Source organism: Typopeltis vanoorti, chromosome 9 (assembly GCF_054136105.1).
Source record: "Typopeltis vanoorti isolate ZY-2024b chromosome 9, IOZ_Tvanoo_1.0, whole genome shotgun sequence".
NCBI classification, from domain to species: domain Eukaryota; kingdom Metazoa; phylum Arthropoda; class Arachnida; order Uropygi; family Thelyphonidae; genus Typopeltis; species Typopeltis vanoorti.
This window is the reverse complement of record NC_143557.1, coordinates 41,034,561-41,054,953: the sequence shown is the minus strand read 5'-3', so window position 1 is coordinate 41,054,953 and position 20,393 is coordinate 41,034,561. Positions and strand designations below refer to the sequence as shown.

Below are 20,393 nucleotides of genomic sequence, written 5' to 3'. Positions count from 1 at the left end.
AAGAGTCCTAGATGCACAATATTATTCCAAAAGAAATTCATTATAGCACACTACACATTAAAACAAACTGTCCTTAGAGTCCCTACAGGTCTGCTGTAGTGAGAGTTGACTGTGTGTGTATATATATATATATGATGAATACTATTATTAAAGAACAAAATTTCAAATAAAATGTACTTTCTACTATCTCACTGTGTAAACTCTGGCTATTTTGAATTCGAAGGTAAACTATATAAACAGGTTAAAGGATTAGCTATGGGAAGCCCCCTCTCTCTCTCCTATATTAGCCAACATTTTTTTCGAGGATTTTGAACAAAAGGCAATCTCCTCTTTTAGTTTAAAACCAAGAATTTGGCTTAGATATGTGGACAATATATTCCTCCTCATATGGGAGCATGGCATTGAGAATCTTCACAGGTTTCTCAACCATTTAAACAACCTCCATCAGGATATAAAATTAACCATGGAGATTGAAGAAAATAGTTGGCTCTGTTTCCTTGATGTTAAGCTCACCAAGACGCCTGAATCAATAAAAGTCTCTATATTTAGAAAGCCAACACACACGGACAGATATTTGCATGCGTCCTCACATCACCATCCAGCGCAAAAGTTGGGTATTATATCAACTCTTGCGAATCGTGCAAGATCTGTACTGTCAGATGAAGAATAACTAAAAAAAGAACTACAACATCTTAAATGGACCTTTAAAAGCAATGGCTACTCTTTAAACAGTATCAACAAACAATTATCCAACCATCAACGTAGAGACACAGAACGACTCCAAAGGTTATATCTCTTTGCCATATATCAGCACACTATCCAAAAAACTGAGTAGAATCTTAAAGAAATTCAACATACAAATGTGCTTCTCGACTCTTCCAAAAATAAGATCAAGTTTCAGAAACTATAAACAACCGCACAACCTTCTACAATTTCCAGGTGTATACAAGGTCACATGTGAGTGCGGAAAACCTTACTATGGTCAAACGGAGAAATCTATCCTCCTACGTCTCGAAGAACACCAGAGAGACATTGTTTACAAGAGAACCAGAGCTACTGCCCTATCAGGACATGTCCTGTTTTCAATAAACACGAACAACGAAAGCCGCCAACATGAAGTAAATTGGACAACAACTTCAAACCTACACATTTGCCATGATGAGGTAGAACGCTGCGTTGTAGAGTCAAAAGAAATCACCTTGGACCCTCTTCATATGAACAATAATCTCAGCTATAATTTGCCTAACTCTTTCAGCTCTACTATCAGATACTGGAGATCGCGTGGTTCCACACACGCACAAGTGTACAACAACAGAACTTTAACACGGACTATAGCACAAGTTCATAATAACTGTAATTTACAGATAAATCTCAATTTGTTATAATTCTCGGGTTTATAGTCAGTTTATATTAAAAATGAATATATATATATAGAAGAATAAATAAGACATGCAAAAAAAAATTTGATTAACAAAATAAAAATTATACATGTTTGGAATATGAATTTCGTATCCTTAAAATAAATTTACAGTGCATATAACAGATACAAGAAAACTGAGGTAGAGGCAGGAACAACAGAATTAAGAAAACAAAACTTCAATAGCAAATTGATGTGCTTCTATCTTCATGCCTTTAACAAAGTAACAGCAAATGAAAGTTTACACTGTGAAGTGAGATCTCCCTATTGCAATAATGCACAAATGGCAGACATTGGTCATAACTTGTCAATATTAGCTATATGCAATGATGAAAAAGAATACAGGACAGAATAATCATAGGAAATTCAGAAATGAACACTGCCAATTCATTAATTTAGGTCAATTTCACTAAATATAAATGGTGAAATTTTATATTACTAACTGCCATAACTGCATCTAATTCCGAAGAAAAACTTTTTTTTAAAAATATACATATTTTAAAGCCTATGATTTCATTTTACAGGAAAACCTCGCTTAACGTGAATTCGTTATGTACATTAATCAGTCAGTGCAATTGAGTGAAATTAAAGTACTTCCCACTTTAAGCAAGTGATTAATCAGTTAATGCGATTTTTTTACATTATGTGAAATTTTACATTACGCAAAATTTTTTGTTGTTTCTGCATTGGGCAGAAAAGTTGGAAGTCATTAAGAGACATGAAAGTGGCACTAGTACAACAATGATTGTGTGAGACCTGGGATACAGCGAGTATACAGTTCAGACTATATTAAATAAGATCATAGAATACAAAGAACAAGGAAAAGCTGCTATTGCTTCTTTAAGCATACAGATCACCTGAAATAGAAGCCGTTTAATGATCGAGTTGGAGAATCTTCTATAACTCTGGATTGAGGATTATAACCAAAAAAAAAAAAAATCTCTCTTAGTACAGAGAATATTCAGGCAAAAACTCAATATTTTTACCTCATTGAAAGAGACTATATTTCAAGAGGAATGTAAAAGCTGTACTGAGTTTAGGATGGTTTGACCATTTTAAAAATTGAACTGGACTGCATAACGTAAGAATATCTGGGGAATCTACTATTGCTGATAAAGATTCTGTGACTAAGTTTCCCGAAGAATTGCAAAGCATAATTCAGGAGGGTGATTATGACGATCGGCAAATATTCAACGTTGATGAAATTGGTCTCTTATGGAAGCAAATGCAAACAAAAACTTTTCTAGCTAAAACTGAAGCATCTCAACCAGGATACAAAGTATCTAAAGATCGTCTTACACTTTTATTAGGAGGCAATGCAGAAGGCAACTTTAAACTGAAGCCTATGTTAGTTTATCGTGCGCAAAATCCAAGATCTAACATTATTGAAGAAATCAGCACAACTGGAAAAGAATTTGGATTTAACGAACTGCATGATGAAGATGTGAGACACTTCCTCAATTCCCATTCAGAACACTTAAGCGAGAATGATCTCCTTCAACTAGAAGAACAGCATGCATATGAAGAAGAAGATAAGGAGTGCAAACAAGAAGAGAATGTTACAACTAAGAAGCTAACTGCAAAAGAACTTGAGCTAGATTTCAATCACATTGAGTATGCTAAGGAAATTTTGTTTGATGCTGATCCTGATATCGAATGAAGCTTCAGTCTAATGAATTCTTGAGAAAGTGATTGCCAGCTATCGTAAATTGCATGATAAGATGAAAAAGTCGAGCACGATTCAAACATATTTACTTAATTTTTTTGTAAAAAAAGTAGCTTTAGATGTTTATTTAATGTTTAGACATTAAATAAAAATTTAAGCAATTGATTTTTATTAACTTTGATAATTTTATCCTCTAATATAGCTTTCGAAATTTACAATAACTGAATTATAATTATTCCTATTGTTTATTGTATTCGTTTAACGTGATGTTTTCCTGTATTTGCAGCAGTCATGATGTTTTCTTTAATTTTTTTTTTTATCATATATAGTGTAATCTTGATTATCCAGGCTAAAAGGAGAGGAGGAAATGCACATATTACAAACTTAATATTTTATGTTTTACAAATATAAGAACTTATTCTAACTATAGTAGCTCTTACTATATATTTGTAGATATTATTTAATCAAGACAATCTGTACATTATGCTTATTGTAATGAAAGGTTTGAATCTCGATGAACGTTTTTCTGCAAACCTTTGTTACAGATTTAACTGAAGCTTTTCTTTTATAGTGAGCACAGTTTTCTTATATTTATGCAAACATTTTCATACTGTGTACATCTTGAAAAAATTATATATAACAAGATATTATATTGATAAATTACCACAGTAAGAAATACCTTGACCACTCCTTTAGCTAGATGCAGACTGAGAAATGTTCCTCTTGAGCATCTCCCACTTTGCTTGTGCACTTACCAAAAGAATATTAATTAAATATTCTATATATACAATTGTAGTGCATAATTTTATAAATACAATACTTAGTATTAAAGAAAGTGTCATGCACAAATGGTCTCAACTATATAATTACTATACTGTATGTGTTTAATCCCTTCATGTTATATTACATTTCAAAGTACTTAAAGAGATAAAAAAAAAATGTTAATAATCAATATAAAAAACATATAAATTAATTTTTTTTTATTTTAATGAAGTTTGCAAGTCTGACAGACAGGACTGAAAGCACCTGTATTTTATATTTTATAGGAATTGTATATGAATTTAAGCAGAAATATGATAGGCACTATGAGAACAATGGTCAGTCTGAATAATGAGAATATAATGCAAAAAATAATGATGTGAAGAAGTCCTCGGACTCTACAGAAGTTGTTATATAATATTTTTTCAAAATTATTCCTACAGTTTAATTTGTCATTCGTATGTAAAAGTTTAACATTCTAAACAATGAGACAAGAAAAGAAAAAAACAATATTACCTGTATAGATATTTCCTTTGTCTCTGCTCCCAGTATGGCACATCCCATAATTCTAAAGGTGCATTAAATCCATGCTCATCTGCAAATTTCTGAAGACAGGATAATTCTTTATGTGCTGCTTGTTTGCTGGCAACTGAAAGGCTTTAAATATAATCATAATAATAATAAATTAATAACTTTTATGATCAAAGGTTTACGTTACTTTGCAGAAATGATTTCCATATTTCATTTTTATACATACTTGCATATAACATGGTTGAAGTAACAAATATGCACACACACATGCACAAAATGAAACTGGGATATGATATTCATTTGCTTATTTCTAACTAGCTGCTAAACATCTATAAATAAAGAAATATGCTTTCTTGTGTAGCTAAAATTTGTTTGAACAATTTGTGAATAACAACAATTCTACTTTGTGTTTACCATCAATAATGTCTACAATTTAACCACTGCCACACATTAGCCATTAAAACATATAACACTATACCAAGAAAATGATTGTAGAAAAACATTAAAAAAAATTTAATGACATGTACATCATCATTAAATTCCTGACATATACCCTCAGCAGATGTACAGGCTATTCTGATAGTACTACATGAAAAATTTACATCATTTTTAACATCATATTGACAACTTTCCTCCAAATTATTATATCTGTAATCTGTCATGACTCCCATATTATCTGATTATATATTTCTTCTAAGGAACTTTTTAGTGTATCAGTCCACCTAGATCCTGGCCCTCATCTGGACCTTTTTTCTGCCATCCTAGCAAAGAGCACTTGTTTTGCTATTCTTTCTCTCATTCTGTTTAAGTGACCATACCATCTGCTAACGCATTCCTGAATGCCAACAATGGTAAGTTCTTTCCTAATATCTTCATTTTAATAAGATACTGCACTTGATGCCATCTGTACACTCCACTAATCTTTTTCTGAACTCTCTTATCTATGGTCTCCAGTCTTTGATCAAGTTATGGATCTGGGTTATATCTAACCCAGATCCATAAGTTAAAATTGGTTTGAACACTGTCTTTTGTACAGCTAGTATGGTCTTTTGACTAATTTCTCTCTTATTCCATATAAATTTATTCAGTTAACTTCGTACCATACCAGCTTTGCTAATTTCTGCTATTTATTTCTATATTTAATATGCCATCTTTACTGAAAACTAGCTGAAATCTTTTACTTTTTCTACAGATGTTTTCCATTCAGGAAGCAAGAGATGGTTTCAATATTTCTACTTCTTTTCACTGTCATTGCTTTTTATTACAGTAGTAATTCAATTTAGTCAGGGAATCCTGCACACTAGTAATGGATTTGCTTATAAGATCTGCATAACATAAAGAGCTAAAGTTAAGATCTCCAAAACAACAAACATTACATAATAACCATAGTCTTCTTCTGCAGCTTCTCCCACTTAAGTGGGGTCACTGTTTGTAATGAGTCTCCTCCACACCTTCCTGTCTTGGGCTGTCACCACATCCAAGTTCTTCATCTTCATGTCCTCTTCTACCAGCTCCCTCCATCTCTTCTTTGGCCGCCCACGCTTCCGCCTTCCTTGCACATCCATCTGCATGACCCTTCTTCCCACATATTCGTCCTCCCTCCTCATCACATGACCAAACCATCTCAACCTTGCCTCCTGTATTTTTGCTCCTAAGTTCGTAACTTTCACTGTTCCCCTGACATAGTCATTTCTCAGACGATCCTTTCTGGTCACACCGCACATCCACCTAAGCATTCTCATCTCTGCTACTTCCATCCTGCTAATGTTATTTTTCCTCAGGGCTACAGTTTCTATAGCATATGTCATAGCTGGCCTCACTACTGTCCTATAAATTTTGCCTTTCAGATTGATCGGCACCCTCTTATCGCATAACACTCCAGCCATCTCCCTCCAGTTCCTCCAACCCACTTGTATCCTGCATCCCACTTCCTTCTCAGCTCCTCCATCTTCTTCCACTGTTGAACCTAAGTATCTAAAGTCTCTCACCTTCCTGACGACATTTCCTTCCAGCTCCAGATCTGTCTCCTGGCCGCCGCCGACTGCGCAACACATATACTCTGTCTTACTTCTGTTCAGTCTCATACCTCTCTCTTCCAGTACTTTTCTCCATCTTTCCAGTTTAGTTCCAGCTTCTTCTCTTGAATCTACACACAACAAGATGTCATCTGCATACAACATTGTCCAAGGCGCACCTTCTCTCACCTCCTCTGTTACCACCTCTATCACAATATTAAACAGAAACGGACTTAATGCTGACCCTTGATGCAAGCCAACTTCGGTCCCAAACAGGTCCGAACACTTGTCTTCACATTTCTGTACATTTCCCGCACCAACCTGACATATTTCTCCGGCACCTTCTTCTCCCTCAGACACCTGCAGACTTCTTGCCTTGGCATTCTATCGTATGTTTTCTCCAGATCAATAAATACCAGATGTAGCTCCCTTTGTTTCTCTCGATATTTTTCCATCATCTGCCGTAACCCAAAGATAGCATCTGTTGTTGATCTACAAGAGTACTTGTAGATCAACAACAGATCAACGTGGGGACAAGAGTACTCTCCCTCCATTCCTCGGGTATATTTTCCAGTTGGCAAACTTTCATGAACAGGTCCCGCAGCAGGTCAATTCCCTCTTCCCCCAGTGCCTTCCATGCCTCCACTGGAATTCTGTCGGGGCCCACCAATTTTCCATTCCTCATCCTCTTCATGGCCTCCGTCACTTCCACTCTACTGATGTTCTGCACCATCCCCTCAGAAGGCTGCCCATCTCCTCTGAGAGTCCTTGCATTTTCCTCATTCAAAAGTCCCTCAAAGTATATTTTCCATCTGTTTCTTATGTCCACATCCCTCCATAATACTCTTCCTTCAGCATCTTTGATCTGCCTCACATGTAAGATGTCCTTTGCTGCTTTATTTCTACATTTCGCTAGTTGGTAAATTTTTCTCTGTCCTTCCTTTGTTTCTAATTGATCATACAGATCTTGATATGCCATGGCCTTCGCCTGTGCCACAACTCTCTTGGCTTCTTGCTTTCTCTCTTTGTACACCTCTCTGTCCTCTTCCACTCTTGACTCATCCCACTTCTGTTTTGCCTTCCTCTTAGCTGTCACTGCCACTTGTACATCATTATTCCACCACCAACCCTCCTTCTGCTCTCTAAACTTTCCAGATGTCTCACCAAGCACACCTCGATTGCACAGCTCAGGATTACTTTTGAATTATGGTTATTGAATTATTATTTTGAATTACTATGGTTATTACATAATAACCATAGTAATAAACTTTAATCAAAAGTACAAATATTTCATAATGAAAATAACAGTACATTATCAGTATGTGGAAACAGCAAGCAAATCAAAGAACAAGAAAACAAGATACATAGAATAATCGGTTTACCAATTAAAAACAGTTGTTGCATGCTAGAAATTAATATATATAAAAATAATAATAATAACATTAAAACTATGTTTGATATTTACATAAGATGAGAATCTCCGAAACTCTGGAAGAGGGTGATAATCGTTCCGATTCATGTTTGGCTGATGTAAAAGAACAGGATACCATCTTCAGTATTAATATTATGATGTGCCAGACCACACTTTGAGGTTTCAGGTATTCAATGTAGTACTTATGTCATTTATTCTTTTTTCTGCAGAACAGCATGTCAGCCAAAGGTATGTCAAATTACATTCTGATGTTTACCAGGTCCTTTGTTGTTTTATAGGCATGCCACAGGAACCTTTCAAAATTAGATTAACATTTCCAATTCTAATATCAGCAGGAATATCACTTTTCTTCGTAATGTGAACCATATAGATGGTCAATGAGTGGAGATAGTGTGCATCCTTGTCTTACACCTGATTTTACATCAAACGATCTTCCTGTATTGCCTTCAATTCCAACTGCTGACTAACAACTCAAATATATACTAAATATTGCTTGATATATATTGTACAATTTAGGACATATGACTGTAGCATTTTGAACAGCTTTTCTCTTTGCACCTTGTCACATGCCTTTTCCAGATCTAAAAAAAAAACTTAAACAAGTCCTTGTTATAATTCCCTTATTTCTCAATTATTTGTCTCAAATGAAAATCTGATCCTGACAAACTCTATTTGGTCTGAATCCAACTTGTTCTTCTCCAAACTTCTGTTCCAATAAATTTCTTAGCCATTTCATAAGAATAAATCTCAGGGACACTCAGTAGAGAAATTCCAATAGAATTCTCACATTCAGTTTTATTTCCCTTTTTACAGATGGGTACTATAAGAGCTCAACTCCATCATCTGGAATTCTTCTGTCTGACCAGGCCTTCTGAAGTATGCAGCATAGTCACTGCAAAACTTTCATTACTCCACAGTTATCCCATGTGCCGTAAACATAATTATGCTTTTCCAATTTTGCTGAAGTGACTCTTAAACAAATTTTAACAGTGATTCTAAATAGCAAATTTGATCAGAGAGGAAATATTTATCATTTGACATTGTTTACCACATATAAACAGTCCATTTATAGTAAACAAAGCAAAACAACACATGCAAAAAAAATATTTTCATTATCATCGATTTCCTGATATGTACCTTAAAAGGGTGTATAGGCTACTATGGATACTACATGATTAAGTTCACATTATTAAATACTAATCTCCTATCAACAATTTTTCTCCCAATTAATCTGCTACTTATCAGCACTCTAATATTGTTATATCTATTATTTTGGTCTGCTAGAACACTTCTAATTGAATCAATTCACCCAGATTATGGTCTTTATCTTTTTTTTTTTTTTTTAACTGCTATATTAGCATGAAATGCCTGTTGCAGTTAACCTTCCTAACTTATTCTATTTAAGTGACCATGCCACCTTAGATTACCATTGCTCACATTCTTGAATGCTAACAATGTCAAGTTTATTTACAATCTCTTCATTTTTAAGATGATTCTGCCATTAATACCATCTCTTCATTTCCCTATTTTTTTCAAAATTCTTACATCTATGGTCTCCAGTGTTTCGTCAAAAGCTTTATTTTAAATCCAACTCTAAGATCCATAACTTAAAATTGTTTGAATGATGTCTTGTATATGCTAGTTCAGTGTTTTGGCTAATATCTCTCCTATTCCAAATAAATTTATTCAACTGACTCCAACAACATACCACTTTGGTAATTAATTTACGGAATTAACAACGCATATAAAGTATATTAATTAAAGATAACTTTAATGAATCACTTCTATATTTCGGCAATGTCACATTGCCATCTTCAGGAACATAAAGATATGGTATGTGCACTAAGGAACTAACAAAGCAAATGAGGAAGAAAGTAAGAAACTAATTTTGTTCCTAAAGTCCTAATGGTGCCCTCTGCGGGCTAATTTGGTAGTCTTGGCAGTTGGGCTGAAGTTCTCATAATGAAAGTCTCCCAAATTTGGGGCAGTTTCATGCACCCAAATTTGTTGAGGTTAGGAACGTTTTTTAGAGCTGCTGAAGATTCTTTGAATAATCTTTCGTATTTAAACTTGCTGCGATGGATTATTTTTGTTTTCTTCCAACAAATTTTATGGTGGGTATCTAAGGCATGGTCTGCCAGCCCAGAGCGGCTGTACGGCTGTACTTTTATCCTGCTCAAGACTAAATAGTGATCACTTCCAATTTCAAATCCTCTGTACACTCTGATGTCCTGCACCAGGGAGAAAACATTACTATCAACAATAATATAGTCAATGAGACTTTTCTTATTCCATGCCTCTTCTCTCCATGTGAATTTGTGCACATTTTTATGTTGGAACATGGTGTTAGTAATAACCAGTCCATGTCTTGAGCAGAAATCCAACCGATATTTGCCATTATTATTAGCTTTGCTCTTTTCTCCAAATTTTCCCAAAATATTTTTGTATGTCTCACAATCATTTCCTACCTACTCTGCTATTTAAATCCCCAACAAGGACCAACTTTTCCTTTTTCATTGTGTCTGTTGCTTTTTCTAAAGTCTCAAAAAAAAAATTCCTCCACTTCTACCTCAGTAGAACCTATAGGCACAAATAAGTCTCATTGTCCAGTTCCCCATTCTCATATTTGCCCACATTACTCTACTTGAGACTGCCTGCCATTCAAGAAGTTAGACTATGGCTACTCCTTTTCCTTGTTTGTCATTGCCTGAATATAACATTTTGTATTTATTGCCCAGAAAGATCTCACCAATTTTTGTATTTTTTGTTTCAGTCACCCCTATTATGTCGATCTTATACTTATCTAATTCCTCAGCTAGCTCCATTTCTTTGCCATTCAGGCTTCTTATGTTGATAGTACCGATCAGTAGCTGACTTTTCGCTGTTCGCCCTGGTTTCCTGGCAAAAACAATGGGGGGAGGACCTTGTTTAATCAGGCAATGCCCCAGCCGGCACGAAATTTTGTCATATTGTACCATCATTTTTTATTTTGGTTTAACCAATAAGAATACAATTTGGTCAGCTAAATCCCAAATTGCCAGCCCATCCTCGTTTGTTCAGTATCCAAGCAGATACCCAACAGGGTGCACCACGAGAAGGTGAGGATTGGACATTAGGTCAGAAGCCCTGGTCGGTTCTCTGCATTCCTTTAAAGGCTATGTGGAGGTCTCCTCTCAGTTATACAGCTTTGACCTTTTAGGAATTGATAATTTAGAAATAGAACTGATCAAATTTAAAAGTTCAGTTATATAAACTAATAAATTTAAAGAAATGTGCATGGAGTTAGAGAAACACACCAAAAATCAAAATCAAATTATAGCAATATGTTGTATCAATTTTCTTCAGCATTTATAGCAATGAAAAAAACCACAGCAGCTATTTTATCCATATTTGGTTCATCATATGTATGCATGCAAATATTTTCTCAGATGAATTATATTTTAAATCCATTGCAAAGTAATATGTGAAAATTCTGATTCATGTGGCCGTGCAAACTTTCCCATTATGAACCAAATTTAGATATCCTGTGCAAAGATAAACAAAACCAAGAAAGTCAAAACTACTGTTTAAAATAATATTATTTTTTTATTGTTTATGTATATACATTTTTTATAATTATTTACATATATTTATTATTATTTATGTTATGTTCATTATTTATATACTTTTGTTATTTAAATATGTTTGTTTATTTTGAGAGGTTCTGTGTAGTAGTGTAGACGGAGAGTTGTACAGTAGGTGTCCTCCCACGATGAGTCTTCAGACTCCTTGCAGGTGTCAGGAATAATAATAATAATAATAATTTGTGTTTGCAATATTGAAATAGTATTTAACAGAGTTTTGTACTATTTTTTCATTTTCATTTATTATAAGAAGAATAAAAGTTTTGTTTTTCTGCAATGCTTATTAGTACTTTGTTTATAAATTCTATTTTTTTTTTTTACAAACATTCCCTCCCACACACACACATGACCAGCACATTAAGTGATGAACATACAAATTGTAAAATTTGACCAGTGGTGAAAAAAATGTTACCCAAATATAGACTGTGTATTGCTCAGAACAATGTCCCATTTTAGCCATATAACTGTAGCATTTTGAACAACTTTTTTCTTGCACCCTGTTATATGTCTTTTACAGATCAACAAAACTTAAATACAGACTGGTGTTATGTTCCTGTGATTTCTCGACTATTTGCCTTATAGTTAAACTCAGATCTTGACAATCTCTATTTGGCCTGAACCCAGCTTGTTCTTCTCCAAATTTCTCTTTCACATTTTATTAGCTTCTTCTCAAGTATGCTTGTGTAAGACTTTCCTGGAAACTTAATAGACAAATACCTCTCCAATTCTGACATTGCTTTTTTCCCCTTTTTATAGATGGGAACTATGATGAGTCTTCTCCAATCAATCAGAATTAAGACTTTCTCGATTATGCAGTATATATACAGTTCAAAACTTTTATATCCCCATCTTTTGGCATTTTAAATATTATCTGCTCCACTTGCCTTTCCACATTGTAGGCTTTTGATAGCTGTTTGTTCCTCAAGTACTGATTACTCCTCATTGCATTCCTCTTGAATATTTCCTACATTATTCTATTACTGCTCTTCTTCTTTCATTAAACAGTCTTTCAAAGTAATTACTCCAGATATCCAGAATATCTTTAGTTTCAGTTTTCATGTCATCTTTATCATCTCTGATTCCTTTTACTGCACTTTTTCCTAGAGATCTTGGCTTTTTTTTTTCTTTTTTCAATAGCCTGCAGAATATTTTGCTATCTTCCTAATATTTACTACTTTAATATATTCTTATCAGTCTTCCAGTGATTTTTGTTTAGTGACTTTTACACATAGTTTAGCTCTCTTACATTTTTTTCTGCATCCTCTTAGAGCATCTTCCATCTTAATTGCTAGGAACTTTTGATATACTTTCTTCTTTTCCAGTACTGCTTCTTTAATTTCTTGTATTCATCATTCTCAAGTAGGGTGAGGATAACCTGTTGATTTTTAATGAAACCAAAATGCAATTCAGTCTCACCTCCAAGAAGGAAGACCATGCTCCACTCTCATTCACTTTTGACAATAATCTGGTCACCAACAAGGATCAGTTTTCTCTTCTTGTGTTAAATTTCACATCTAACCTATTCTGGCATAAGCAAATCAGGTCCACAGCCTCTGCATCCTCATGGTATTCTTTTTCTTTTTAAACAGTATTCTCCTACTCAACTACTGATATTTATCTCCATATATAAAGTTGAAATCCACTCAACATCAAAATACTGTTTCTACATTTGGAATGATGCTCCTAAGACCTCCCCTAGAATGCTTGATTGTATTCAGAAGCATATTTGCTTAACTGATGCTCTCTCTCTCTCCAGCAGCCTCTTCACTCTCTCCAGTAGGTTTCCTTTTCATTTTCAAAACCCATTTCCCATAGATGCTCTGTTGCTACATTATATGTCTTCTAAAGGTATTTCCATGAGCCATGCTCTGCTGAACTGGTCTTACCATCCCTCCACTTTCTTCTAATCATGTATGAACATAAAAATTTGCTGGTCAACACCAAACATTCAACTCCAAAATCATCAAACTAGCTTCTCATCTTCAGCCTTCACTCCCTACATCTCTGCACAGTCTTCACAAATGATCACAACCCCTCAAGTCTTCAAGAAATGCATCAACGAATTCCTTTCTTCATTCTAACTACTTGCCCACATGCAGTACTGCTGTGTCATAGGTCTAGGGACCTCTCATGTGTGGGGTTGATATTTAAAAAAAAAAAGTTAACTCCATTATACACTGAAAGAGTGTGTAATGGAACTAAATAAGGCCATTGAATGGCCTCAATGCATGAAATTAAGATTTTATTTTAATTTCATGCATTAAGGGTCACAGCATTATATATAATATATTGAAGTGTCATTTTTTTTTTCTGAGAAAAAGCAGAATATTTTATTTATGACCAAGGACTTGGAAACAAATTTATAAAAAAGCAATGATAAGTCTTCGTTCAGAAGTGTGAACCTTTCTGGCAGGGAAATAAGTACTTTCTGAAGTACTCATTGCAGCTGTTACTTACTTTAGGTTTTCTTTGCTAACAGAAAATATACAGAGTGTATTTATTTATTGCTTCTTTAGGTATGCTCAGAGAAGAAACGTCTTCATTTGCTTTTTACTACATGAATATGAACGATGTACTAATTCATTTGAAACGATCATTTACAATGTATATATAAAAATTATGTATCTAAAATACTTTATTTTTATTAGGAAAGAATTTAGTCTGTGTGATCATTATTAAACAACAATTTAGGATTTTTTACCTTATTGATAAAGAATTAACCTGTCAAAGATGAGCTGACACCCAAGCACACGTCATGACTTAATTAAACTTTTGATTAAGGAAATATTGTATATTATACCATATTTTTTTTAATTTACATTTTCACGAGAATTGAACTTATCCATTACTGGATCTCCCTTTTCACTGCATGATTTAATTCTGTTCATTTGAAGGCTGACTTTCTGCACAGAAAAGTGGCAGACACCAACTATGTATTGCTCCCCCCCCCCTCCTTGTGTAAGTGATGCAACTCATGAACACTACCTGTTCATCACTTGTGTCCCTTCCTCTGCATGAGCGAAGGCGACCAATTATGAAGTTCAGTGGTTGCTGAAGTTTACTTACCTGAGCTACAGTTTTCTCCCCAAATTCATCACTCTTCAATGGCCTTAAAATAGATCATGTTGTCTTGGCTATGATACTGGATGCTGGTTAGTGATTGCTGAAATAGGCTGCAGGGTAGATGTTTTGTGAATATCTTTAGGTGAGAGATCAGTTTCATTGTCGGGTGTGATACCACTACCGACAGATCTATAGAAGGGTTTCTTGCATTGTGTTAAAAAATAAAAAAAATTTTTAAATATTTTTAAAATCCTAGTCCACCCATGGTACTAATGTACTATAGGTTTACAACCTTCCATGGATGGCAGTCTTTTAAAAAAAAGTTTTTCCCCCAAGTAGGAGTTCATTGTAAAATTGAAGTGGTCAAAATTTGGTATGCTATTGAATGTTTTTTTTATTTTTTACTCTTTTTCTACTATAGCTAACAAAATGTTTTTTCCTTATCAGTCTTTATAAAGTTGATTCAGAATATCAATTTAATTTAGCTTCTGACAATGCAATAAAAAAAAAAAAACATTTCTCTATAAAGTGACCAGTTTTGAGCTTTTATTTTCTAATTGTAATGCAAAACATATGACTTATAAGGACTTATATTTCTCACAGCTGTCTTTTTAGTATCCCCATCAATGTAAACATTACACTGAACTCATCTACCCTCTAAAGCAGCTTGAGCTCCTTTCATATCGCTTTTCAGCTAAGCAGATTAAGTTAATAAATATGCATCTCTGCTAAGCAAAAAAAAAGGGGGGAGGGGAGGGGAAAGAATTATGACATCATTTGCTAGGAAATTCAGTTCGCAACCATGAAGGATTTGAAGTTTCACTCTTTGGAAGAGTGAGCCTAAAACAAAAGTGGCCTATGGGACTAAGGCCAGGATTTTTATGTAGTTTATTATAGTGCATTATTTCATTACAGCAGTGTTCGCTATGGTGAATGTATAACATCTTACAAGTTATTTAAAAGAATTGAACTTGTTTCTGTCCTCTCAGTATCAGCAATACCAATTCATGTGAACATGGCACTAATCTAATTCTTTCACCAGTTCCACTTCTTTTCCATTGATACTTCTTAAGGTTGATGATAGCACCATCAACAATGATACTTCTTAATGTTGATGGTGCTATCATGAAGTCCATTGATGTCAATTCTATATATGTTTCAGAAGCTGACTTTTCACCATTCATTCTGGTTTCCTGACAAAAACAGCTGGGTCTGGTTCAACTATGTGATAGTCATCCTCTCAACACATACCCTTAACATTCTTTGAGGCATACCTACATTCTTTACATCCTTTCATCCTTGAAAAATCCATGCTTCTTAAATTATTAAACCCATAATGCAAGGATAACTTTACTGTTACTGCTAACTATGTTTGCATGTACTAACAATGGTTTCTTTAGGTAACAATTTCTACAATTCAAATGCCACTTTCATCAACATAAACACAAACATTCATACTAATCGATGTACAAAAATAGCACTCCTACAGTCAATTAACCAATAAAGCCCCATCTCCCACTTCCATCACTGTGACAGCTACTCTACATAACCCTTCCCCTCATATGCTGTTTTCAGCTTTAAATCTAACTCATATTCAACAGTCTCAAATTCACTACATAGTCCTTTTCTGGAATCCCCTTTTCTGACAAGCATTTTTTCTGTTTTCATCAATAATACTCCTGTATCCATTCTCTCGTCACTTTTTTTTTTTTTTTTAAGAAAATAGCATGCCTTCATATTCTTTATCAACTAAGTCCTACTTAAACTGAAATTTTGGACAAATTACAATGAATAATCTCACTTTCTTTATTCATTAAAAAAAAAAACTTCAAGCACTAGCTTGAATTTTTTTTTTTTAACGAATAAAAGTGTTTTTAATGAATAATGTGTTTTCTTAATTTAAGAATAACAATCAACTTTAAGACTCACTAGTACCTCACCGAGTAATTTCTCTATTCTGCAGCCCAGTTATATTTCTCATGACATCCAAATATTATCTCAGTTGATCACACCTTAACCAACTGCCTTTCACATGGAAACCTAACCTTTCTCCCAATAAAATCATTCCCACATTTACATAGTGAACAATTCAGCAATTATAACCTTGTCTAACTAACCCTTATGATAATGTGATAGTATTTCCACAATTTTACTCATATTCGCTCTTCTGTTTGCCAACTTCCAATACTTTATATATATATATATCATCATTATCACCAGCCATTGTCAATCCACTGCTGGATGAAGGCCTTTCCAAGATTACTCTAAAAGTGTCTGTTCAAGGCTCTCCTTTCCCATGTCACTCCTGCAAATTTGATGTTATCATCAATCCATCGTGATTTAGGTCGGCATCGTGGTTGTTTTTCCTCTCGTGGAATCCAATCCAGTACTTCTTTTGTCCATCGCTGATCTTGTCTTCAAGCAATATGCTCAGCCCATTGCCACTTCAGATGTTTCACTCTTTGTATGATGTCAGAGACTTTGGTTTGATTTCTTATCCACGTATTCCTTTTGTGATCCAGTCTGTGATACCAAGCATACTTCTTGATATCACAAGAAGTATGCTCCACACCAAATTGTGTTTTCTTAATTTTTGAATTTCTTTTGCATTTAGTGTCCTCCATGTTTTACAGCCATATGTCAATATAGGAAGAATACATTGATTAAAAACTTTTCTCTTCAGGCATAATGGCTTTTGAATATTGAATGTAATTTTCCAAATACTTTCCGCCCAAGCATTGTGCATCTTTTAATTTCATCCATGATATTTTGTTTCATTGATACCTGTTGTCTTAAGTATATGTAATGATCTACTTGTTTAATTTCATCATTATTGATTTTTATTATTTTTGGTTGGATATAGCTATTGAACATAACTTGGATCTTCTTTAGGTTTATCTTTAGGCCAGCTGTTTTGCTAGCAATTTGGAGTTCATGAATACGAGTCTGTAATTCAGATCTTTCTCTTCCCAATCAAGAAGTTTGAATATTTCTTCTAGGCATGATGTGAATAATTTTGGAGATATTGTGTCACCCTCTCTGTATTTCCACAGTAGAGACGTTTCCATTGAAATGAATAGATGCTGTGGCATTTGGTGTATGCTGATATGATGGTCCTGACATATGGCTCCTTCACTTGTTTGTTTTGTAATGCTTTAAGTATCGCATAAGTTTTTACTGAATCAAAGGATTTCTCATAATCAATAAAACCAAGACACAATGGTAGTTGATATTCATTACACCATTCAATAATCTGTTGTACAACTTGAATATGGTCCATTGTACTAAAGCTACTTTGAAAGCCTACCTGTTCTTTTGGTTGTGCTAAGTCTAAAGGCATACAAAGCCTATGAGCTAAGATTTTTGTAAACACTTTGTAAACTACTGATAGTAGACTAATGTGTCAGTAGTTTGTCAAGTCTTCTACCTCACCTTTTTTGTGTATCAGAATTAGGGTAGCCTTCTTCCATGTTCTTGGTACATCATTTTTCTTCAGATATATGGTAAATAGTTTTGCTAAGAATTTGTAGATCATTTCTCCACCTGCTTTTAGAAGTTCAGCTATAACTCCATCCTCAACTGCAGCTTTTCCATTTTGCAAGCTTTAGATGCTCCACATAACTTCTTCCGGTAGAATCTGTGGTACTTCAGCTTTTCATAGTTGTCTTCTTCATTTAATTCATCATTCTGATATAATACTGAGTAAAATTCTTCAATTTTGCTATATAGCATATCTATCTCTGGTTATGGTCTCTTCTTATAGTTTGACTGCAACCATCTGTTTATTGCTGTTTGGCTTTTTTAAGACTAAAGTTATTTTCAATTGTTTGTTGTATGAATTTACAATTGAATTTTCTTATTTCTTCTGTGATATGTTTTCTGCTTGTTTTGCACAATTCGGTGTATTCAATTTTATTCTGTAGGTTATTTGATTGTTTCATTTCTCTTCATTTCTTCATCAGCTGTTTTGTTTCTTCAGAAATTTTGTCTTGTTTCTGTTCTGTGGTACCAACTATTTCAAGTGATCATTGTAGAAAGTATTGGGCAATAATGTCATTACTTTCTGATGGATCAGCATTATTCTTTAATAAGATTTTTAAATCTATTGTTTAGTTCATGTTGGAATATATCTTTTTTAATGATGAGTTTGTGTACATCTATGTACACAAACTCAACATTAAAATGCTTTGCTTTGATCTTTGAAACATTTTTCTTCATTATTTTTGGCAGTTTATGTGAATCTTACTGCATACCATATGATGGTCACTTTCAACATTGAAGGAGTGTTTATACCAGAGCAGTCTTGAAAGATGTTTTTCTTATTGTTGAGGATAAAGTCAATTTCAATAATTTTTCCATTTGGACTTTCCATGTCCACTTCCTGTGTGTTTTTTTCTTGAAAAAAAGAATTCATGATGTACAGGTTTTCTTTTTCTGCAAATTCTATTAACCTTGCTCCTCTATCATCTCTCAATGTCATATCCAAAATTTCCCATTGAGTTTCATCTGATTGTTGTATACCAATTCTAGCATTAAAGTGCCCCATTACAATTCTGAAATGATGTTTTCCTTTATTGTAAAGTTGGGATACATTATGATAGAAGGCTTCAATTTCTTCATCAGTATGACTTATTGTTGGTGCATAAACTTGGACGATCTTACAACAACAATACTTGCTATTCAATCAGATATATTGTCAAATTCTATTATGTTGTTCTTCAATTTTTTGTTGATCATGAATCCAACTCCACTGATTCTTTCCTTATCTTGGCCTCTATAATACAGCATGTCTCCATTTTAGACAAATTATGGATTTACAACCATGTCAGAAATAATAATTTTAATTTCCCTACGTTTCGACCTTCATATTAAGGTCATCATCTGGAATATATACATACATATACAGAGACAAGATATATTACATTTCACACAGTATGCTAAAGAGACAATGATTTGATCAACAGTTATTCTACTGGCCTGACCTCTAGTGAAAAGTCAGATTAAATTAAATTAAATAAATGAAATAAAATACAATAATTGCATCAAAGCTATATTCTATTTAAGAAAGCATCAGGGAAAATTTTTTTCCTATAGATAGTTTAATTACAGCAAAAATGATGTCCTAATTTAACATGAGAATTGTTATATTAGATTTAAGGTCCTGGATTACCTATAGTCTTATTTATAATTAACTCTTAGGGAGAAAGGTTATGTGGGGAGGATATGTGCCTTCCATGTTCTTGGGATTTTTAGACCATCCTTATTGTTACGATTAGGGTGGTTGATAAGAATCTCACAGGCCTCCTTAAATTTACGTTCATGCCACATTTTGATGTGATGTAAACAACAGGTACTTTTCCAGTCATTTCTATGCAAAGTATTTAGGGCATGATCAGAAAGGCCAGCTTCACCATAGTTATTAAATTTAATGTGCAGTTTATGTTCCTTTTGTCTGATAGGAATTGTGTGTCCTGTTTCTCCTATATAGGGCAAATTACAGGTGCAGTGAATACGGTATACTCCAGGGTGGGCCAATGGAGGGAGTGGATCCTTGGATGAGTTGAGTAAGTTTTTTAATTTTGCAGCAGGTTTAAAGGTAGCTTTAAAGTTGTATTTCTATAGAATTCTGTTTATTTTATCTGACAGATACATGCAAATTGTTAACATGAATATTCTTTAACCTATCTATTGTATAGGTTGAAGATCATGAGTAGCTGCACGTGAGTATAATACAAGTGCTATTTCGCACTTTTTTTACTGTCAGTTTGGTTTAACATGTGTTATGCAAAGATTTGTGGCAATTGACTCTGGCAGGTACCAGCAGATCTGATAGATAATTGCTAATTGACATAGATATTTTCTCGCATAGGTTGAAGGTCATGACTAG

General features: G+C 34.0%; 1 protein-coding gene across 1 annotated transcript in view; it reads right to left on the bottom strand.

Annotated features, from left to right (window-relative positions):
• LOC150103000 (uncharacterized) overlaps positions 1 to 20,393 on the bottom strand; it is a 361,006-nt gene that overhangs the window by 199,513 nt on the left and 141,100 nt on the right. Inside the window, exon 9 of the mRNA XM_090397703.1 lies at positions 4,359 to 4,499. Coding sequence (XP_090253829.1) covers positions 4,359 to 4,499 — 141 coding nt within the window. The remainder of the gene's footprint in view (positions 1 to 4,358; positions 4,500 to 20,393) is intronic.